At 36.8% G+C, this 24825-nt stretch overlaps 1 protein-coding gene across 2 annotated transcripts in view; it reads left to right on the top strand.

Annotated features, from left to right (window-relative positions):
* esrrb (estrogen-related receptor beta) overlaps positions 1 to 24825 on the top strand; it is a 142551-nt gene that overhangs the window by 90585 nt on the left and 27141 nt on the right. For both annotated transcript variants that reach the window (XM_051919980.1, XM_028822017.2), the window contains exon 4: positions 23538 to 23648. In XM_051919980.1, the coding sequence (XP_051775940.1) occupies positions 23538 to 23648 (111 nt within the window). The remainder of the gene's footprint in view (positions 1 to 23537; positions 23649 to 24825) is intronic.

Below are 24825 nucleotides of genomic sequence, written 5' to 3'. Positions count from 1 at the left end.
TACCTAATATAAGAAAATTAAAAAGCTTTGATAATAAAAGGACACAATAGGTCATCTTTGGCAATATACCTGATATTTATAACATTATGGCAAATTTAAAGATCCCTATGGTGCTACACTGCAAATGACTGTGCTACTTATATCTGTATTTCTTTTCACAAGCAAATGTTTTCTAATATTTGTGTAAAATTTAAATCTTAGCCAACCTAAAATTGTGTCCCCCTGACCTTTTGAAACAAGTTGTTTTAAAGTAAAAACCTTCATTCATCATACCCTTTCTCTTCATAAATTACTTCTGCAGTGTCACCATTTTATCTTAGTTTGTTTAGACTTAAAAGATTTATGTTTTCTTATAGCTCTTACCTTGTAATACTAGACTATGCCTACTGGCTCTTCTCTGGACTTTGTAAAACACAACTAAATTCCTTGTAATAAACATAAACACGCAGAATTTCATATAACACCAAGCTTGTGCATACTCTTTTGATTTGTACTCCATATCATTTACTGTTTAACCCAGTGTTCTATTGGCCTTTTACATTGGTTCAGTACATTTATAGATGTATCAATTTTCTGCACTGTCTAGTAAGAAGTGGCACAGTAGTCCACTGGCTATCAATGTTGCCTAATAGCTTTGGTGATCATTAATGTCTAGCTCAGTCACAGACTGGGTGGATTCTGCATGTTTTCTATCAGTGGATTTTGCAGATATTCTGGTTTCCTCCAATATTCAAAAGACATGTATTAAGTTGACTAGTGAGTCTGTTTTGTCCTGGTATTAGTGAATATGGCTGTGTGATTGTGCTTTGTAATGGAGTGACAGTTCAACCAACGTTGTTTCTTTTGTGTTGGATGGAATGGATTAATGGATAGAAGGATGGACTTATAAAAATTGGTGAAGGTAGTTACAATAATATATTCAAATTGAATGTGACTTCAGCACTAATCTCTGTACTGTATCATTTTTGATATTTGATATTTGATATTTTGATAAAAGTCCTCACAATATTACTTTGTCTGTTTAAGCCAATTCTGCATCCATTTGTATACCACACCTTGAGTCCATGCTGCTACCAGTTGTATAGTTATTCTTTTAAGGGGTTCCTGTTCCAAATATTTTTTTAAAGTCAGGGTAGATTATAGCATGTGCTTTTCTGCTGTTGAATATTTGTGTTGCTTTCTTATTGCAATGTATCATATGAGAAAAACAGGACTTCCAATGTCTAGAGCTAGATAATCTGACGGTTAACAATCCAGCACTATTTTATGTACAATTAATTTAAATTTGACCAAGTTTGCTAACTGACTGCTAATTGGTTGATATGACCTGTTTTTCCTGTAACAGTAAATGTTAACTAGCATTCCGTCTTTATGGATTTGCCCAGGGTATAGTGCCTTCTGTAAAATTGGCGTTAATAATTTTTGTAAATTATCTATTGAGTCTATTTGAACTTGAGGGTAAATATTTTCTAGTTATGATGATATTTTTAGTCATTATTCTTTATAGAGTATTACTCTCAATATTCTCTAAATTATTTGATTATATTCCCAGCAGCTTCAGAAAAAAGTAGCGCATTTCCTTATTTGTATATTTTACTTTGCTCAAGCTGTTCTTTATAAAGACTGGCACACTGGTGCAGTGGTTAGTGCTGCTAGCTGTATTTGCATCCTGGTCTGGTCACTCTCTGTTTGGACTGTTCATATTCTCTCCGTGTCTTTGTGAATTTTTTCCTGGGTACTATGTTTCCACCTACCATATTCCAAAGATGAGTATGTAAAATTAACTGGTGACTGTAGGCATATGCAGGAATGTGCCCTGTGATGGACTTGCTCCCATTCAGGATTGCTGCTTTCTTTTCGCTCAGTGCAGATGGATTAAGCATTGGCCCCAGCTCAGAACTAGATTGGAGAATTGGATTTCCTTAACTGTTCACTTAGTGCTAAATTAATGAAGGAAATTTGCTGTTGTACTGTATGTTCTTAAGCTTACAGATAACATTGTTTCTGTCTTCAATAAATATGTTTAAAAATATATCTTTATTGTTTATTTGAAAATAATCCACTTATCCACTAACCATTTAATTTAATTATCCATCTACTTATCTACTAAATACGATAGATAGATAGATAGATAGATAGATAGATAGATAGATAGATAGATAGATAGATAGATAGATAGATAGATAGATAGATAGATAGATAGATAGATAGATAGATAGCAAAGGCAGTATGTACAGATAGATTTGAAAGTAAAATCCTGTGCAATTAAATGTTTTAAAATTCAAGGACATATAGTATGCTGAGCACAATGCTGATCTGGAATGTTGAAATTTTTATTGCATATGTGTTACCTAAAGCAGCTTACAAGAATGGAGTATGTTATAGATACAAATATATAAAGATTGAAGATTTAACTGATAAACCAAGATATTTCATTTTTATTAAAATAAATCAGCCATGCACTAAATGTACACCACAGGTTGACTAAGTTGTCATGCGCAGTGGAAAATGTGAGAAATTCCTTTTGTTAACCAGAAACTCAGCCATCCTTCTTTCGGTTGCTGTTTCCAGAATATCCACTTCAGTTTCATCTTCCTAGAAGGAGACTTTGCTCCTTCTGACTACAACCTTTATTTTTTTGGTTTTAGTAATGCTGAGCTGCATATGATTCAACCTAATAGTTATCCTAAAGTATTCTGTTTCCCTCTTCCTCATCATTCTCAGAGAATTTCATTAGGTGGTATTTCTCAGAATTGTACATCATTTCTGATGTGTATAGGGTGAACAGGAAGTCCAGTTTTTTAAAGGCCAGTAGCTCAAGACAGTAAGAGGGCATCAGCTCATGTCCCAGTTAAAGACACTAGCTGCTTGAACTATCCTTTTAGGTGTAGGCCAGGGGGCATCATCTAGCCCATTGTGCATCTAAAAGGCTAAGTGCAAGGGGTCCAATTCTGTTTTCTCCTGGAGTCTGAAGTAGTTGAGTACTAGCCTTCATAGTGTTTTCTTGAGAGCAAATATTAAGGCTGGGAGTATATAGTTTTTTGATGGGTTGGGATTATGGTAGTAGGACGTTTTCCAAGCCAACACAATTATTATACTTTTCGATACATAATTATGCTGGCCTATTGCTTTTCTACATCTCACTATTTTTTCCAGTTTATTGCATTAAACTTTTCCACATCTGTTCAAAATCTGCCTTTTTCGAAATTAACTTTAATAGACTGTCTCCCAAAATACTGTAAAACTTAAAGTTCATAATTATTGTTTAATAATACTCAATAATGTCTATATTCTGAATAATGTGTTTTTAATTTGAAAGAACAAAATTTCAATACAGGTGTTTTCTATCTATCTATCTATCTATCTATCTATCTATCTATCTATCTATCTATCTATCTATCTATCTATCTATCTATCTATCTATCTATCTACTTTTAGAGATTTGTATCATAATTGTAATATCCTTAGTAAAAAGTTCATTGTCTGTTTAAAGTAGTCAGTTATTTAAATTTTCTCTTATGCTCGAATCCACTCCTTTAAATACAGTGTGTCTGTTTATATCATGCCGATCCACAACATTTGGTATAAACCATGCTTCTGTTAATGATCTATTATGTTTCAGTTACAATATGTGTACCTATGTACAGCTCATAATTGATGTCTACCATTAGAACACGTTTTTTAATTAGATTTTCTTTGTGTTTTCCCTGCTGTGTAATATTTTCAGCATTGTTTGTATTTTTTCTACAGTCATTAAGGTTGCTGTCTAAAGAACAGATAGGTCTCAATTAATGTTTATTTTATATCATATCCTTCACAGAGGACACAATACAAATAAGACTGCAAGTGAAAGCAGCAAGGTAAAATATATCATTACGTAAATGAATTGTTACATTTGGTCAGTCTATCTAGGTAGAATTTTGTACCGAAAACAGTACAAACTGCTAAAGTAATTTTAGCCAGCTTTACCTGAACATTAGTCTCTATGCACTTCTGTCTAATATGAAATAATCTTCAAAAGAATTTAAAATTTAGTATGTCCAAGCACTTTTTCATCAACTTCTCTTAGGTTTTAAAACATCTCAAACGTGCTCTAGCAGGTTTAATTTCATCAGTAGGGCTATCATTATCTTAATAAACAGAGGATGTTGGTGTGACTGTTTTTGGACTTGCTGAAGAGAAGTTAACAAGCCCAACAAAATATGAAGGACCTCTGTGTTGATCTGTACCACAGAGCATGTCCACCTCTGGAAGGAAGTGAGGTCTAGTGGTTAGGGAAATGATTTTGAACCTGATCAGTTTGTACCCATGTTTGCTGATTAGAAGCATATCAATTAGCCTGGCTTTGTTCAAAATGTAATAAAATTTATATCTGTATATTATGCAACAATTAGCTGCTTTACCTGGCTTTGCCTAGGAAATTTCGTAAAATAATGAGCCTCCAGTAAAGTGCCTTTGGTTAATCAGATGTATCAGAAGTACTATGTAACTAAGTGTTTTTCTGTACGGCAAATTTGTAGGTTTTATTGCTAACGGCTAATGTCATTGGCAAGCACTATGGTATGATGGTTAAGGGTTTGGTTCTTGGCTTTCAAACCGTGAGGTTATGCAATCATATCCTGCTACTGACTGTGTGGCCATGAGCAAGTCACTTCACCCTGCCTGTGCACCAAAAGAAACATAACCAATTGTATCACAAAGGTTGAAAGTTGCCGTGAATAAAGCTATCAGTCAAGTAATGCTTGAAATAATTTTATTGCGTCACTGGAGCTGCTTATCCCTGAACATGCTATATACAATTGTCCATAAGTAAAACATTCCTGCCATAGATCTGTTCCTGCTTTTCTTGACTTGGCTTTTGTTAATGGTCATTGCAAAACACAATTGTACAGGAAAGTGTATACTTTGGAGTTGATACAGGTAATCAGTTATGTTCCCTATAAGCTGCATGAATGTGTGGCTGTACACCTCTTTCCTGGGTGCTGTGCAGCACTTTTGAACTGCTGTGAAGCTGTTATCACTCTACTTAGTCTTCCTCCCATGCAACAGATGGGAAGAGCCACATAGTTGTTATTGCACCTTTCACCCTTTGGTAATGCAATTGTGGCTCCCGAAACTCCACGGGTCAACCCTCCTCCAATGCTTGTCAGTTTCTCTGGTCCTGCTCAGCCTATATACATCGGACTTCCAATACAACTTGGAGTCTTACCACGTGCAAAAGTTCGCTGACGACACTGCTATCGTGGGCTGCATCAGGAGTGGGCAGGAGGAGGAGTATAGGGACCTAATCAATGACTTTGTTAAGTGGTGTGACTCAAACCACCTACACCTGAACACCAGCAAAACCAAGGAACTGGTGGTGGATTTTAGGAGGCCCAGACCCTTCATGGACCCCGTGATCATCAGAGGTGACTGTGTGCAGATGGTGCAGACCTATAAATACCTGGGAGTGCAGCTGGATGATAAATTAGACTGGACTGCCAATACTGATGCTCTGTGTAAGAAAGGACAGAGCCGGTTATACTTCCTTAGAAGGCTGGCGTCCTGCAACATCTGCAATAAGATGCTACAGATGTTCTATCAGACGGTTGTGGCGAGCGCCCTCTTCTACGCGGTGGTGTGCTGGGGAGGCAGCATTAAAAAGAAAGAAGCCTCACGCCTGGACAAACTGGTGAGGAAGGCAGGCTCTATTGTTGGCATTGAGCTGGACAGTTTAACATCTGTGGCAGAGCGACGGGCACTAAGCAGGCTCCTATCAATTATGGAGAATCCACTGCATCCACTAAACAGTGTCATCTCCAGACAGAAGAGCAGCTTCAGCGACAGACTGCTGTCACTGTCCTGCTCCACTGACAGACTGAGAAGATCATTCCTCCCCCAAACTATGCGACTCTTCAGTTCCACCCGGGGGGGTAAACGTTAACATTATACAAAGTTATTGTCTGTTTTTACCTGCACTATTATCAATCTTTAATTTAATATTGTTTTTTGTATCAGTATGCTGCTGCTGGAGAATGTGAATTTCCCCTTGGGATTAATAAAGTATCTATCTATCTATCTATCTATCTATCTATCTATCTATCTATCTATCTATCTATCTATCTATCTATCTATCTATCTATCTATCTATCTATCTATCTATCTATCTATCTATCTATCTATCTATCTATCTATCTATCTATCTAATGTGTCACATCACTTGATAATTCATGAGTGTCCACCTCTTGCTTGTTGTTCATATAAGAGTGCTTCGCAGTGCTTGATACTTCACGCCAGGAGGCTGATGAAGCAGAATGGATAACTGAGTAATGAAAGCTGGTACACATCTAAGAGCAAAAAACAGGGCATGTTTGCCACTGACCTTTGCATCTTCCTTGAACTTTTCCAAACTTTCTCTTTTCATTTCAAAATGTGATAATGTCTCCTGTCCCTTTTTTCTGGCCAAGACTCCGTCCTGTCTTCAGTTTTCCTTATTGTTTAGTGCTGCTGACAGCCGCTTCTGGTGCATCCTTCTTTTGCAATAATAACACTCTCAGCACATCACAGAGCATGTAATTTAGCATAATATGAGTAAATACAAACAAAAAAAGATTAGCAACAAATAAAAAAAGCATTTATCGTATAATTGTTTTAATATAATATCATCAAATTTTAATGAAATCTGTAAAATATTTTTTTAGATTTTGAGGTATTTAGTATTTCTATTTTGGGGTGGTCACCCCTAAATGATAATGTATCAAAATGTCCTTCCTTAGCTGATACCTGGTGGCCTAGATATATCATCCTGCCAAATTACAGCTTTTTAATTAAATGGAAAATAGTGTTTTTGTTGGTGAGAGAGTGAGTGAATGTGTCAGTCAGCTTTGCATTATATGTATATATACATATCAGAAAATTTGTAGTGTTATCTACCACACAAATACTTTATATAAAACAATTTGATTTAATTTTACTTCACTTTCTTATTAGTTCATTGTTGAGCTTTGGTCGCATAGACGCCAACAGTTTGTTTTTATTTTACCACAATGAAATATTAAAAGTCAAAAAGAACTGGTCCAATTGTAAGTACCTAGTTAGACACACAAGTATAGTATTCCTTCCACATCTTTGGTGTCATTTTCCACTCTGTCTTGACAGTATACTGTACAAAAGCCATGGATATACTATAAATGCTTTCCTGAAGCCTGGGTTCATCCAAAGCCTGTTACACAGCTGCAGCATCAATCCAGTCACAAAGAGTTGGGATAGTAGCTTGGAAGAGTTTTGTTGGTGGTATAGACAGGCTACAGTAATCCTTGTGTTGGCTCTTAGTATAAAAGAATTTAGCTGGTTGGACTGTTTATGATAAACTCATTACAGTATAAAAATGTGGTGTTTTTGGAAATACATATTCTACTCGCAGTGCATCAGTGTACATTTAGTGTATATTTAGTTGAGTCAGGGCTTGCAGTGGAGCTGGTGCCCTGTCTAGAGTTGCTTTTGACTTTATACCCATTGTTTCTGGAATAGACTCCTATAAAAATAAACCCTGAACAGCACTGAGGAGGCTTCAGAATCAGTGAATAATTGATTTAAATAAAAACACAAATTGAGATTGATGTATAATTTCTGTTTGCTAGTAAGTGTTTATTCCCATATTATTTGTGTTTTATCAGATAATGTTTAACTATTCTAAGTAAATTTACTAACCATAATAGTCTAAGTACATTCTTTCCAAATAATACTTTGTCTTTATTTTCATGTGAACAAGTAACTTGCTTTTGACATTGCCAGAACCATACTTGTGAAAAATGCAGTTATATATAGTGCATTGTACTATATAAGCACAGTAACATTCAAAGAAAACCACAAGTAGATGTACACATTTCTGACTCATATGAATTTTCACTCCATAAATTAGCATGTTGTTCTATTGAAAGAAATGATCCAACTAAGTACTGCTTTATGAAGAGTGCAGCTAAAGTCAAGACTCCTCATAAACATTCATTTTGTTAGGCAGATAACCCAGTAAGAATAGCCTGCACAGAAGTGGGATGACCTCACTCAACTTTTCCAGCACCTTGTACTGTAAGTATGAAGGGTGAGCGGCAATGGCCATATTTTCTTCACACCCCGTGATTAAACAAATGGTGTCACAAGCTTAGAACCCTGGCTCTGGAAGCTAGTACTCTTTAAAAAATTGCTGACGATGTTCTGCAGCGGCAGCCTTGAAAGGAGAGCAGAGCCATGCCTCGGGATGCAGTCTTCTGATTTTCCTAACTAAAATAGGGTCCCCTTAAGCTCCCCCTGGCACTGCCAGCCATCCCAGTCATTCTGACACATTCCCTAGAAAGAGACACCCTGAACAGGTGAGGGGGACCAAAATAGCTGCCTGGCCGAGTCACAAAGTGAGTGAAGACAGGCCCTTTTGTAGGAGTTTGCTCCGGAGGGGATTATTATTGTTTTTGGATAGAAAGCACAGCCCAGGGTCAGCTGGCAGAACCCGGAGGACCGTGCTAATCCCTGCGCAAACGTTTCCCGCTTCTGCTCAAATCCTTCCTCAAACAGGGTTGCTTTGAAGGCTGACATTTGATAACATGGCTAGTGCTTTCTCAGTACTGTCACGGCACGGGCTCTAAAAAAGAAAAATGTTTGTTGATTAGGCTGAGAGTCCCCTGTTCTGTCATTTTACTGCTAGATACGGTTCATGGGGACAAGTGAACATCTGAGTGGCTTCTGTCTTCCTTGGAGGATGAGCAAAGGATCAGTTTACAAAATCAACTGAGCTGAAGATGAAGCTCTACTGACCTATCTGTCTAATGCTATTTATTTGAAAGGAATACATGACTTTCCATAACGCCACATGGCAATCTGTGTTCATAGTAATAGTAGCTGAAAATGATAAAAAAAATGATATACATAAATATATATATATATATATATATATATATATATATATATATATATATATATATATACATACACGTATGTATGTATATAAATGTAGAATAATGCCTGTCTTCTCTCACCACTGGGTAGAATTTCGCAGTCCTTAAGGGAGTATCAGTGTTTGGAGGACTCAGCTTGAGTCTTCAGTGCCGTGGGAAATTCTATGATCAGTTTCACCTACTTTTCTAAGCCTACTTCAGCTGTCTTTCTGTTTTAGGATGCTTGCCTACTTTTTATCCCACCAAATGTTGGGAGAATACTTAACAGGATCAGGCCTAAGCCACTTTTATGTGGTTGTTTGAGCTTTTTTTTAAAGTAATTTTCTTGGTGTGTAAAAAATTGAAAGGATTAAAATGATTAGTCTAGTAAACTTCTTTAGTAATACTGTAAATTCCAAGCAGAATCTGTCAGAGCAGACATTCCACAGCCACAGGCATTGTAAAAAAAAAAAAAAAGAAAATTGGCTAGACATCTGCCAGAGCTTTTAAACTTTTTTTAAAACTACATTTTATTTCATTTCCTGTGAATGCACTTTTAACACGTGCCATTGTCGTGTGAAAGCAAGCATGCAGTGTTTTGGCCATCTGGAATAACTGGTCACACATATAAACTTTGTTCATCAGATCAGTGTTTTCTCTGTAGCCTGCTCAGTCAGCTGGCATTCATTGTAACTAAGCTGTTATTAATTAAATGATTGCTGTAATTGTTAAAGATGTTCTTGTTATAGCTTTTCTTGCCCAGAATCACACCAAGGAAGCCAAAGTAAACAAAACGAATATATTTATTACAACATAACCATAAGGATGGGATGAACAAAAAGAGATATGCAACACACCACACAATGGAAAATTCTGCTGCCTCTCTGGGCAGTTTTTGTTAACTTGATGAGGTGACTTGTCCAACACAGTACTCCATCCAAACCTTTTGTTTCATCATTTTTCTGTCTTGTTCAATCCTTGACCTCTTCTTCTTTTGTCTATCCAGCAGTTGCAACATCTCATATTTAAGCCACTTCCAGGGAAATCAGGTTAGAACACCTTTACATGGTTCTTGGTGTCACTGTACTGCTGAGCCTTAGAGATCTGGGACTCCAAGACAGCTTCCCAGCTACCTTCCAGGTCATAAGTACAGCATACCGTCCTATCTGGGACCTTATGTTCATTAGCACCAAGCGATGGTGCCACCTCTGTATAAGAGATGTCGCTCCCAAATTCTTAGCATCCCAGTTAAGCATTGCATGCTTCTACAAAGGCTTCAACTTTCTTTACTTTGTGCGGGTCCCTAGTCTAGTTTCCCTTTTGTGGCATCTATTATACAAACAGAGAGTACTGACTTTTATTCATACTCATCTACTTATACTAGCAAAACAACATAAGATGTCACTGACAGCTCTTGCTTCTTTTCTTGCAGTGTCTTCATGATGCCTTACCATTTTGTGCTGTAACTTCCTGCCTGTAGTTCTTCTGACTACCAGGAAACCCATCACTTTCTATTACACAATATAGCAATTTCTTTGGGTTGGAGTCTATTCATGCATCAGTTAACCCATTCATTTTTTGAAGTCACGTCTTCCAGTATACAGTATGAGAAGTGCAGGTACAATCTCAGGAAAGCAGCTAAAGTTGGTAATAGTCAATATAGAGACAAGATGGGAACAGTCATTATATGTTGTGACAGTTTAAGGTCTCCATGACCCCTTGAAACTTCAGACCACACGTCAGACACCAGGTAAAATCCAAAGATGAATATTTATTATTATATCTAACGTGCACAAAGCACCACCACTCCACTATACTCAATAACAAATCAATAATCAATAACAATCCTCCACACTCGCAGACACATTGCCACCCTTCCACCCAGCTCAGCTCAGTGTCTGGGCTTTCCCACAGTCCTTTTATACCCCCTGACCCGGAGGTGTTCCTGTCTAACAATCCACAAGTCCTTTTGACTTCCGGGTCAGGGTAAAAGTCCTTTTCCTCAACCTGGAAGCACGTCGTTTCTTCTTGTCATGTGATCATGACGCACTTCCGGGTTATAGGGCACGTAAGAGTCCTTGAGCCTCCCTGCAGCATCCTCTGGTGGGCCCCACGGTGTCCAGCAGGGTTGGGAATTAAAACTCCATTGTCCATAATTCCCTGCTGGTCTTCGGGGCACTTCCATGCTACAGAGAGGGCTCCATCTAGTGGCCTGGAGGTATTGGCCGGGGTAAATGGCCGGCCATCCCTCACAATGTATATGTAAACTTTGGCAGGATTTTGAGATACTTACAAGTTAACTAAAGCCTCATCCAGTCTCATCCACATTTTCTGTCCCAGATAAACTTAATGCTTTCTACATCTGCTTTTGACTACAGTAACAAACTACCACACAAGTGATTGCTTGCAGCACCACAAAATTCATCCTTTTGTGTTTCTGTGGCAGTTTTAAGTAGGATTATTAAATGAGTAAAGCATCTAGTCCAGAAGGGATTTCAGAACATGTTTTAAAAATCTGTAGCAACCAATTAGCTGTCATTTTCAATACCATCTTTAGTATGTCAGTTTGTAAAGTTTGTGGCACAACCTGCTTCAAAAAGACAACAATTATTTTTGTGCCAAAGAATATATAAGCACTCATCCCCATTGTCACAACTGGTTAGCAGATTATCCCATATACCAAACAATTTCTACCATTCTGGCATCTCTTGATAATACAAACTGCTGGGCAAGAGTACTGTTTATAAACTACAGCTCAGAATTTAACACTGTTGGACCAACAACACTAATCAGCAAGCTCCTAGGCTTGGAATTTAGTATTACCCTCTGTAAGTGTACTTTGGACTTTGTAACAAGCAGACTGCAATATGTACAAATTGTAAGCATCACTTCCTCAATGCTGATCCTCAGCACAGGCACCCAGTAGGGTGTGCTGACTCTCTTATTGTACTCCTTGTTCATCTATGTTTGCAAGTCCAAATACTGCTCCTAGTGTGTCATTACATTTTCTGATTACACCACAGTCTTAGGCCTGATTACCAAAATGATATGAAGGTGTACAAAGAGATTTGCCTTCTGACACAGTAATGCCAGGAGAATTGTTTCTCCTAAATGTCACCAGAACCAACAAGTTGGTCATGGAAGTGAAGGATCAGAAGGCAGACCACACTGCCTCCTGTATTGGATACGATGCAGCTGAGAGGGTCAACAGCTTTAATTTTCTTGGCGTGACCATCACTGTTGACCCGAAATAGTGCAACTCATCTCAATTGTAGTCAAGAAGGCAACCAGTACCTTTACTTCCTTAAGCATCTAAGGATAATCTAAATGTCATAATCTATGTTTACTCACTTCTATAGGCGCACAGTGGAGTCCAAGGTCAGTGGCTGCATAATATCCTGGTCTGGCATCTGGTCAGTTCAGGACTGTAAAGCATGATAGAGAGTGGTAAGGACAACATAGAACATTACTGGTTCACAGCTGCCTTCTGTTCAAGACATATGGCATATGCAACACATGCTGTCTTAGAAAAGCAAACAGTATTGTTAAAGACCTCAGCCTTCCTGTAGTGTCAGATTTGGTTACTCTTAGCAATGAAAAAATCTTGTACTCTACATAGTATACTGTATAGGTATGTTGCATTCTGTGCATGTTGTTGAAATTTGTTTTTGGCTGTTATTGGTATTGTATCCCTTCCAGTTCTCTGAGGAAGACATGCAAATAAGAAATTCATTGTAAATATGACAGTAAACTTCAACATGAACTTGAATTTGAAATATGAAACATGATTTTTCCACTGTCAGTAGCTGAGGTAGACTTTAGTTTTCCCTAGCTTCCTAAAGGTTAAGTAGGCTTGGATGTTTTGGCAGTTGCGTAACTGAAATAAATATGTTTTATACAGTGTAATTCCAGTTGATAAATGATAGTGTTGTAGCTAGCTCTAAAGTACTATTGCAGGTTGGAATTTTAGGCCAGTCACTGCCAGTTTGGAATTTGCATATGAATTGTATTACTATGTACCAAACACATGCATGTTATGTTAATTGATGGCATTAAAATGGCCCAGTGTGAGCAAGTGTACCCTTTAAAGGTCTGGCACCCAATCCAAGATTGGTTTCTCACATTGCAAGCCCAAATTTCATTAATTCACTTCAGAAGTGGATGAATGGATTTTTTGGTGATTGTCAAATAAAGCACAAAAATAATTTAATATAAGTGAAAATGTCACAAATCTTAGAATGATAATTTAAATAAATGGTAATGTAGAGTCCTGCGGTGGGTTGGCACCCTGCCCGGGATTGGTTCCCTGCCTTGTGCCCTGTGTTGGCTGGGATTGGCTCCAGCAGACCCCCGTGACCCTGTGTTCAGATTCAGCGGGTTGGAAAATGGATGGATGGATAACTAGAAGTTATGGTATATTTCCTTGGAATTTTAAGAATAGAGCAAAAAGGATAATTAATAAATAATCTCTAAATCATACTTAACTGGAAGACAATTTAGAGATTTGCCGTAAAATGTTTAAAATAAGCATTAAAGTTAACTGAATGTCAATAAAAAGCTCTAAGATCTATGAGATATAGGATTATACCTCCCAAATCTAGAGGTGAACCTTGCTAAAATGTTATGAAATAACTGTAGAAAAGTAATTAAATAATTTGCATACCCTTAAGTAATTACAGTAGTCACCTTTGCAAATTAATTGGCTTTTTTTGAAATCTACATACACTCACTGGCCACCTTGCTAGTACCGGGTTGGACCCTCTTTTTTCATTCAGAACTGCCGTAATTCTTCGTGGCATGGATTAAACAAGGTGCCTGAAACATTTCTCAGGGATTTGGCCCATATTGATAAGATAGCATCACGCAGTTGCTGCAGATTTGTTGGCTGCACATCCATAATGTGAATCTCTTGTTCTGCCACATCCCAAAGGTGCTTTACTGGATTGAGATCTGGTGGCTGGAGGTCATTTGAGTACAGGGAACTCCTTGTAATGTTCAAGAAACCAGTTTGAGATGATTTGAGCTTTGTGTGTTATCCTTCTGGAAGTAGTCATCAAAAGATGGGTACACAGCAGATATATAGGGATAGGCATAGTCAGCAACAGTACTCAGGTAGGCCGTGGCATTTAAATGATGCTCTCTTGACACTAAGGGGCCCAAAGTGTGCCAAGAAAATATCCCCCACAAGCCTGAACGTTGATAGAAGGCAGAATGGATCCATGCTTTCATGTTGTTGATCCCAAATTCTGACCCTACCACCAGAATATTGTAGCAGAAATCGAGACTCATCGTGTTTTTATAATCTTCTATTGTCCGATTTTAGTGAGCCTATACAAATTGTAGCCTCAGTTGCCTGTTCTTAGGTGACAGGAGTGGCACCAAGTGTGGTCTCCTACTGCTGTAGCCCATCTTCTTCAAAGTTCGATGTATTGTGTGTTCAGAGATGCTCTTCTGCATACCTTGGTTGTAATGAGTGGTTATTTGAGTTACTGTTGCCTTTCTATCAGCTCTAACCAGTCTGTCCATTCTCCTCTGACCTCTGGCAACAATAAGGCATTTTTGCAAGAGAACTGTTGCTCACTGGATATTTTTCCCTTTTTCAGACCATTCTCTGTAAACCCTAGAGATTGTTTTGCATGAAAATTCCATTAGATCAGCAATTTCTGAGATACTCAGAACTAGCCCTTCTGGCACCAACAACTATGCAATGTTCAAAGTCACTTAAATCACCTTTCATTCCCATTCTATTGCTTGGTTTGAACTTCAATGGGTCGTCTTAACAATGTCTATATGTCTAAATGTATTGAGCTTCTTCCATTTGATTGGCTGATTAGATATTTGTGTTAAAAAGCGGTCGAACAGGTGTAACTAATAAAGTGGCTGGTGAGTGTATGACACCACAATGTCAAGGTTCAAGATAGATAATACAAAAATCAGGTCAAAATTAATTCCATGATTAAAGTACAATTCATTTGGTTTCAAAGCAATTAAGTGTTGTGCCTTAGTTGTGAAAATATTGTGTTTCTAGATTTTTTTTGTTTGCTTTTCAGCTTGGAATTAACTTTCATTTTCTTTTATATTATACTTAACAATTTTCTATGCAGGTGGCACGGTGGTGCAAAGGTAGCACTGCTGCCACGCAGCAAGGAGACCTGGGTTTGCTTCCCGGGTCCTCCCTGCATGGAGTTTGTATGTTCTCCCTGTGTCTGCGTGGTTTTCCTCCAGGTGCTCCGGTTTCCTTCCACAGTCCAAAGACATGCAAGTTAGGCAATCCTAAATTTTCCCTGGTGTGTGTGTGCCCTGCAGTGGGCTGCTGCCCTGCCCGGGGTTTATTCCTGCTTGTACCCTGTGTTAGGATATAGTGAGTTGGAAAATGACTGACTGACTGATGACTGAATTTTCTATGCTGCTAACTTGGGTAGTCTTATCTATATACTTTAGTAAGTAATACTATACAATGTAGGTCCCTGTTTAAAATGGTGTGTTTTTACATCAGGAGTGTTCACTGTATTTTTTTGCATTGATATTCAAGTCTGTTTTATTTAGATTTTCACTGGTTTTAAAGAACTAGTAATTATAACACAACTCAGAATAGCAGCTATGTCAGCATATATAAGAAACATGTTTTTTTTTCCAAATATTGGCATTTTTCATTCAGAAAATATTTACAGTATTTGCCATCTGGGGTAACTTTCCCAAAAACACTGAAAGCTAAAAACATCATAAAATCCATTAATTTCCTTGTGTTTTTCAAAACCTATTGCAACTAATAGCACTTTAAATCCTTTGTAAACTGCATCCTCTGTGACCCACTAATCAATCAGTAAATACTTATTAAACTGGGTAAATCTTGCAGTATTATAAATTGTTAAAATTTCAGTTTTTTTAAAGTTTTGAAGAATCTGTGTTGTAAGGTTGCAGCTAGGGAGAGACAGTGATAGGTTGTTGACACAGTTTGGAGAGAGATAGTATGGCTACAATAAAGAACACCACCTCAGAGAATTATCCATTGAATTCAGTCTGTGTATCCAGATACCACCTCAAAAATTCAACACTGTTATATTATTTAAAGTTAACTGTTGGGCTGTAAGTGATACCAGTTTATACTCCTAGCCTCTAGCAGCCTAGTCATACCTGCTTTAAACATTATCAGAATTGAACAGTGTAGTGATTTGCAATTGCCCTGAACATTTTATGGATGTTAATGCAAGGTGCATGTGCTTGCAGGGCTGGATCTCTGATTGACAGCAACCTGTATCACAGATTGCACCGATTGATGCATTCCACAGTTTCATGAAGGTTCATATTTTCACAATACATTAACCTGGGCATCTTTGTCATGTTTGTCATGAGGTCAGGTTAGTACAACGAGTTTGTTAGTGGATGACTATTGGGTGATAGCAGGTATCCAGTGAACAGCTGTAACCAACCCCTGGACAGAGGCCAAAGAACAACAAATCCCAGGAACATGCAGCATGGCAGAACACAAAATGGACAAATGGAAAATTCACATGTGCTTTCTTCATAAATTTACATATAGAATCAGATTTCACCTGTAGCACTGTTATTGGGTACTGTTGTAGCACAAAATCCGTAGGTCCCCTACTCCCCCAATAAAGCATTAATTTTAAACTCATCTGCCTCACAGCTGAAGTCAGAAACTATTCAAATATACAGTTTTTCTGAGACAAAATTAAATGAAACGCAATGCGGTGGAGGGCCAGTTTATTTTAACTTAGGGAGGAAACTGCTGTGGCATTAAATAGTGTAGCAGTCAGAAGATTATCTAGAAGATGACCAGAGCTGGATCTCTGATTGCATTCCTTAGTTTCAGGAAGGTTTGAGATACATTCTTCAAGCCAAGATTCAAGAATGCAGGTGGTGACTTTCGGGGGACAGGATAAATAGCATGCAAAAGATAGCAGTTGGTCTTTGGTGGATTACAGGGAAAGAGATAGCACAAGAGTGACAATGATGATCAGACATCCTGGCCATGCTAAGCAATGGGGGAACAGCATGAGGGTAACTATATCAAGCACATTTTTGTTATTTCATGAGGCATTTCCCATCACTGCTAACAGCAGAAAGTGCAACTAGGGGCATTAAGGGTCACAAAGGTACGATTTGTCATTATTCAATAAACACACCTATCATTGGGTTTAAAAAGTGTTCTGTGTATGCCTCAGTCCCTCCTTCTCATTGTTTGTTACACTAATAATAATGAAACATTTTGAGAATCCAGTGCTTTTATTTATTTTTGTTCAAATTCTGACATCATTGTATCTACCTGGGTGTAGGATTGGCAGGTCTCTCTGCACATCTTCATTGATAAGCTTATGGTCATCTGCAATGGCAGGAGGTGGACAGAGATGACAAAGAGAGTAAACCTTTTCTTTTGAGCTTGCAGTGATGATAGATTCCCCTGACTTTGTCTGCTCTGTTTATGACACTGGGAGCATTTCACCAGCTCCCTCTTACAATGACGATTTAACCAAAGATGTTACTTTTGATATAGTATAGTAATGACATATTGTGAAAATTGCTGTCGATGCATTTTTTCTTCTTGTCAAAATGGAGCTCTTCTTTGTATACCAGCTAACTTATACAGATTTCAGGTATTGTCATGCCCATTGGTCAGTTGCCTTTGATATCACATGATGTGACACACCAGTTTCTCACTATATTGTTTAGTCTACAAATGCACATATATTTATTTCTATTTTAAAATATTAGATATATGTTTTTCTGTCAGGCTTTGTGGAGGTCTGATGAGGGGGGCCCATTGGGTTTAGAGCGGTGTCGTGGAGGCGTCCCCTATGCCAATGGTTGTGTAGAATAATGCTGCACACTATTGTGAGAACTGGTGTACATCTGCAAATTGAGGACAGGGAGGCTGGATATATCTACATTCACAGTTTTTGAGGAGATGGTCTATATCAGGCTGGTGTAGCCATAATCACTGCTATTTTATATAATTATTTTGTTTTGTTCATCTGTTTCTAATTACAAAGACTTGCTTGTCATTTCATTGTACTTAAGTTATTTCATACATATTTGAGAAATAAAACCAGCCCATATGAGAATGGAAATTTCTTAATACATAGTGGAATTTATCTCCTCATCATTTAAGAATTATTGAAAAATAACAAATTATATAAATAAATTTACAAATTCACTCCAGTTGACTTAAAAGAGAGTAATAGTGAATTGTAATGAGCATTTGTTTCTTTTTGTCTTTGGAAAGGCTTGACATTAACACACCAAGTATGTTTAAAACTTTGTATAAATCCGTGTGTTAAAAAGTCATTTACATACAGTTTCTTCATGTGATCCATCAGCTTTGTAGTGTCGTGAATTTAACTGTGAATCTTTATTTTATATAGCATATTTCATAAATTGTATGATCACAAGGTGCTTTACTACACACAAGATAACATTATTAAATAAAAATATGAAAAGTTCAACACAAACTATTTTTTATTGTACAGTGTCAACTTCAGAGAAATAAATGCTGACTAGAGCCAATAAATGTCCTGTATTAGGAACCCCTTCCATACTGCTTTTTATATAGATACTTCAGACATGTTGTATTATCTGTATGCTAGAATTACTTCTGTCCGTGTCCTACCATGCTTTGCTACCTCTGTGCTAACAATTAATTGTGAATTTCCCCTTGGGATTAATAAAGTATCTATCTATCTATCTATCTATCTATCTATCTATCTATCTATCTATCTATCTATCTATCTATCTATCTATCTATCTATCTATCTATCTATCTATCTATCTAAAGGATTCGTTCTCTACATTTAAATCTTATGCATTCTTTCTGGCTCAATAATTTCCTTTAAAAATATTAATAACAGTATAAAAACTTGTACTTGAAAATGCCCACAATTCCATGTGATTTCATGGGTCTGAATGATGAAGTAAATTCATTATTAAAAGTACTTTATTCCACGAATGAGCTGAACCAAAAATATAAAAAATGCATTGATCTCTTCATCCAGACTTACTTATTACATGTACCTGTATATTTTGCCTTTTGGTAATTATCAATGCGGATTGAAAAATGCCATTTAAAGAAATTAGATTTTATTTTGACCTGGCAACCATATAATGATCTCCCAATGTTTGCTGGGATGGATAAGCTCCCACTGGGAATCATGGGTAATTAGGTTAGTGGGCTGCCTGTGTCAGGAAATTGAAAGACAGCTCTAATCAGATTCTTCTTTCAAGGGAATTAAAGAATTCATATATGTGACAGAAATATCAGGCTTCCACTTACAGAGAGCACCATTGTTTGAGATATTTATTCTGAGTCGCCAACTGCATCATGTAACAGAATAGCAACTGCTGCACTTGTTTACTTGTTGTTTTTTTCTTTTAAAGAGTATTTACCAGTAAGTGTTTAGCAAAAAAAAAAAAAGAATCTTTACATCTTCCAGTGTGCTTTTGAAGCTATGTCTGTGCAAACCGATACAGGTAATTAGGTAGATAATGGTATAACATCCTTGGTCCAGACCTGAGAGAGACATGGTTCTCCAGTGATTGTGGGCCGTGAGCCTGAGATGGGTGGGGGCTTTGAGACAGATAGAGCACTTAAGAATAGCACTTAAAGAAAATAGTATTTCCACTGCTAATGTCCTTTCACCTGGGTGTGTGGCCGCTGGCAAGACTCAGGTAGGATCCTGGCTTTGCATCAGCGCACGGAGCTGGGGAAAATGTGGCAGATGAATTGTCAACTGGTCATAGTTCAATGATTAATTAATGGACAGATATAGGTGGGCTCCATTTATGATAAACAGTTTCAAACTACATTGTTTTCCTGTCTGCTTAAACAAATCTGTCTCATTATTTTTACTCATTATGTTATTAGTAATTTGTAATGTTTATATTTGCATATTACCTGAGAACTTGTCACAGCACCCTATGCCTGCTCACAGTAAAGAGCGCTATTGCTATATGAAAATAAGCTGAATTGAATTGAATTGGGATGGTGATGCTACTGACTCTAGGTGAGCGGTGTGAGGCAGTGATGTCTATTCACAGTCTCAGGGTGAGGCAGCCAGGAGTACACGGAGCCACAAAACATCAGAGTTGCATTGCAGAGCGAGCTAAAGAAGATGATAGCGGGTTTGACTGCAAAGGTACCCAGATCATTACAATATTAAACAATAAATACACAGTTTTGTTTTTAATAAAATTTCAAGTGTCTTTTTTCAGTTAGTCACTTGTTTTTTCCCATTAGAAATCTGTTTGTTTTAATCTTTTAAATTGTACTTTTTTGGGTAAATATAAAAAACACAAAACAAAACACCATAAAACGCAAAAATACCTTATAATATGTACAATAAACACATACTAGTGTGACCACAGTAATTGGTTAGTGCATTTTAATGTGTTAAAAATGTGTGAATTGCATTCAGACCAAAGCTTTTGCCTATTCATCCATCAATTGTCTAAACCTTGTTAATTACAGATTTGGTTGATTTTTATAAGAATATTTCACATTTCAAAAAGTTTCTTGTATTTAATATTATCATATTATTGCAGAATTATGCGTCCATGTTGTTTGTGACCTTTATGATAAAGATGTTTACAAGCACTGGCCCTACTAAATGTGTGCTCAGCAGCACTACTTTGAATGTCTCAATAGCTTTATCTTCAATAGGTGTATGGTACATTTTTCCCTAACCAAGCAAAAGAACATTAGAACATTACAATATAAGAACAATTGCCACAAGAACAGGCCATTTAGCCTAACCAGCTCTAATTCAGCACAAGCTAATACTTGACCTTCTCTCATTAATGCTAATCTATAGTCCTTTTCTATGTACAGTAAATGAAAACATAGTTTTAGAACAAAATATTTTAAAATGTTATTGCATTTTGCCTTTTCAAAATTTTACTGCTGACCCAAACAAATATATTCTGATTAAAGCCTGAACCCACCTCAGAACATTTCAACCATTAACTTTGCAAATACTAATGAATTTGAATGCTAATATTGTTTTTCCGTTTTTTATTTTATACCTTTCAAAAAGTCCACATATTGGAGGAATTAGTTTACTGTATGCAGGTCTCCTATACTTACTCCATAGCATAACAATCACTGGTTACAGTCTTTACTGGTGAAATACTATACCTTCATTATATATATCCATCCATCTTCCAACCCACTGAATCTGAACACAGGGTCACGGGGGTCTGCTGGAGCCAATCCCAGCCAACACAGGGCACAAGGCAGGAACCAATCCCGGGCAATGTGCCAACCCACCGCAGGACACACACAAACACACCAAGCACACACTAGGGTCAATTTAGAATCGCCAGTCCACCTAACATGTCTTTGGACTGTGGGAGGAAACCAGAGCGCCCGGAGGAAATGCACACAGACACGGGGAGAACATGCAAACTCCACGCAGGGAGGACCCGGGAAGCGAACCCGGGTCTCCTAACTGCGAGGCAGCAGCATTACCACTGCGCCACCATGCCGCCCTCATATATATATATTATGCTGGTTATTTAGTGATAAACACACAGCATTATAATCATTTTAAAAGAACATTTGCTTTCTCACCGTGAATGGCAGAGTTCATAAAATAAAGTAATACAGTTTGCAGTAAGTTGAAAAGCTTTTATAGTGAACATGTTTTGCTTTAGAAATCATTGCTTTTACACATTTTTGGCTAGCTGCAGCATCTTTGTTTAAAGAACAAGTGTCTTTGTTTGAAGTAATATAAAACTGAGGTTTTGAAAGACAGTGGTCCTTCACCAAAACACTAGTCTTGAGGATGTCAGGTTGTGCTTGGTCTGCCACGTCACTGCCAAGACCTTCATGGGTTGTTAATATTTAATGATTCACTCCCATTAGCGAATCATTTCAAATGAATGATCCTCTCTCTAATAACCTAACATTTTGAAATCTGAAAAGATCACCTTTTAAACAGTACCTTATCTAAATGGGACTGCGTGAATAAAATAAAAATAGGTATCTTCACTATAAATATTGATACCATCTATGCTGGACAAGCTTGAGAAACTTTGCTCACATCTGAAATATAAACTCTGTCCCCGTGCTTGCCATGAGATGAAAAATCACAACAGTAATTATATGACAAATACACAGTCATGTACATTAAGTCCCATTCTTTTATTGGTAATAAGTGTACCCTTTTTCCTAGTTCTAAATTGTTATCTTTTTAACTGTGTATTTATTTGAACCTTTCTGGAAGTACTGAGTGGTTTTGACGGTTATAGATATTTATCACTTAATCAGTGTGTATTTATGTGTAAATGCTTTTAATATCAGTTGCATTAATGTGGTGTTTACTGTTCAAAGTAGACTGAAGTAAGCAGTGAATGACATGATCTGAAATGATTTCAAATCCAAGTCATTCAGTAATGTGCAATGTAACAAATGAGCCAATTTTTTAGGCCAGTTATGTTTTATCTGATAATATCTAACATTTTTATAGGTTTAGTATTAGTGATCCTGATAAGTAATCTGGGTTGGCATGGTGTCGCAATGATTAGTTTACAGCACTAGAGTCTTAGGATTAAATCCCATTCTTCACTGCTCATTGCATGTGTGTTTATGTGTGGTTTTGTCCTTGTTTCTTCAAGTACAGGTATGTGTTAGATTCATTGCCTATTCTGGATTGGCCTCATCAAGGGGCATGCAAGTGGATTGGCACCCTTTCCAGAGATGGTTTCTGCCATGTACTTGATGCTCCTTAAATAAGTCCCAGCTCCCATGAACATGAACTGGATTAAAAGAGTGTAATAATGAATGGATGGATGGGAAAATGCAGTTATTTTACAGTGTGCTTCTGAGGTGTGATTGCAACTCTTTAAGTCAAAATTTGAAATTAGGTTAATGTATTATTAATTACTAAACATCTTTTGGAAAAAAAAACGTGGCATATTTTTCAAAATGATTCAGGTTTATGTAAATGGCACAGGCAGTAATCAAGGGTGAAAAGGAGTTTATGCATAAAGATTTACACAGTATTAATAAATGATAACTTTGTGATACCTCTTTTGTTTCATATAGCAAATGTGTCTATAGAATAATAGCTGGAATGACAGCACAGTGGTCAATACTGCTGCTTCTATGTACTGGTTGTTTATTCAAGTCAATCACTGTCAGCATGAAGTTTGTGTGTTCATCCTATGTACATGGGTGTTTGTCTGGCTAATATTTTTTTTTCTTTCAAATAGCCAAGAATTGCCATGTTAAATTCATTGCAGAACTTTAATTAATTGGCATTGTGATGTTGTGTGAAGGACTGTGTCTCACAATGGATTAGCCTGTTATCAAGAGCTTGCTCCTTCTGTGCATCCTTTGCCACTCAGGAGGTTCTAGACATTTATAACCATTAACTGAATTAAGCAAGTTTGGTAATAGAAGGATGGGTAAGAAAGTCAGGCTATATCCTGAGACTTAAAAGAAGTCCTCAGATAAATCACCAATAGCTTATTGAGTGTTTTTCTTAATTTCACTTGTGTGTAAAGACCTGATGTCAAGAAAATGTACACAATTGGGATTTGTGATGTCATATTTACATACTATGACCTTTAACAGATTTCACTTAATGCAATAACATATTTTTATCTTTTTATCAGGTGTTCGCCTAGATCGTGTTCGAGGAGGCAGACAAAAATACAAGAGGAGAATGGATACAGAAAACAGTGCTTACCTGGGACTAACACTGCCACCCCCAGCAAAAAAACCACGTAATATTCTTACTTTATTCCTTTGTTCAAAAAACTTTGGTCAATTTACTGGCACGTTTAATGGTCATAAATTAGTAACATTAAATGGTTAGTACACTTAAGCTATAACTTCTGTTAGACTTTACAGAAAAATGTTTTACAATCTCCTGCTGGAAATAAAATGAGTTATTCAAAGATAACTGTACTTTGTACATTTAAACAAACTTATTAAATGTTGCTGTTTTTATCACTTGTATTATTTTATGTTTTTGTCTTTAAGCAAATCTGTTTTTAAAACTTTATCTGATTTCTTTTTGTTAGTTAAATTTTGATGGTGGCAATCAAATCCTCACTGCAGATGGTTGACTTTCTAAACAACTATATCTTTAAAGTTGGCACTAATAAGGAGTGGTGTGACACTTTCACATATTTATATATGAAAAAGATGATATATTAAAAACACTTAAATAAAGCCTAAGATAATTCAACATTATTGATATTGTATAGAATCATGATTTGGCATCACAGTAGTTACAGTTGGTGCCTCACAGCTCCAATAAATTATGTTTGAATGCCTGCATGATCACAGCCTATGTGGAGTTCACAAGTTCTCCCTGTATATGCATAGGTTTCATTCTACTTTCTTCCCTCATCCCAAAGAAAAGCAGGTTATCATGATTTAATACCCTAAATTGGACTGCTTATGCATGTCTGTATGAAGGTGCCTTGTGATGGCCTGTCTTCCCATGTAGAGCAGTTTTGTTCCTTCCACTCAGTGCAAGCCTTAAGTGTTGTGGAAATAGATTTTTGGAAAAAGTGAGTTACAAAATGCATGGATGGTATTGTATTCAATTAGTTAAAGCTGACATTTTACCAAAAAACATAACTTTAACACTAGTAAATATTGCACAAAATTATTTAAATTAGTTCTAAAGCACAGATATTATTAAGGTAGTTTTTTACAGTAAATAATATCACCAGGTAATTCAAGCATGAGATTTACTACTAAGAATGTAATAATATTAATAACTGTAAAGAGTAATTTATTTAATTGATCCAATACAAAATAAATTCAGAAAGTATTCAGACCTCTTCACTTTCTGCACACTTTATTCTGTTGTAGCTGTAATTGTAAATTGATAAATTTATAGATAGATAGATAGATCTTTATTGTCATTGTCACTTTTACAAAGGAACA

The sequence above is a fragment of the Erpetoichthys calabaricus genome, chromosome 16 (assembly GCF_900747795.2).
Source record: "Erpetoichthys calabaricus chromosome 16, fErpCal1.3, whole genome shotgun sequence".
Classification (NCBI taxonomy): domain Eukaryota; kingdom Metazoa; phylum Chordata; class Cladistia; order Polypteriformes; family Polypteridae; genus Erpetoichthys; species Erpetoichthys calabaricus.
Note: the sequence above shows the minus strand (reverse complement) of the source record. Positions and strands in the feature narration are given on the sequence as shown.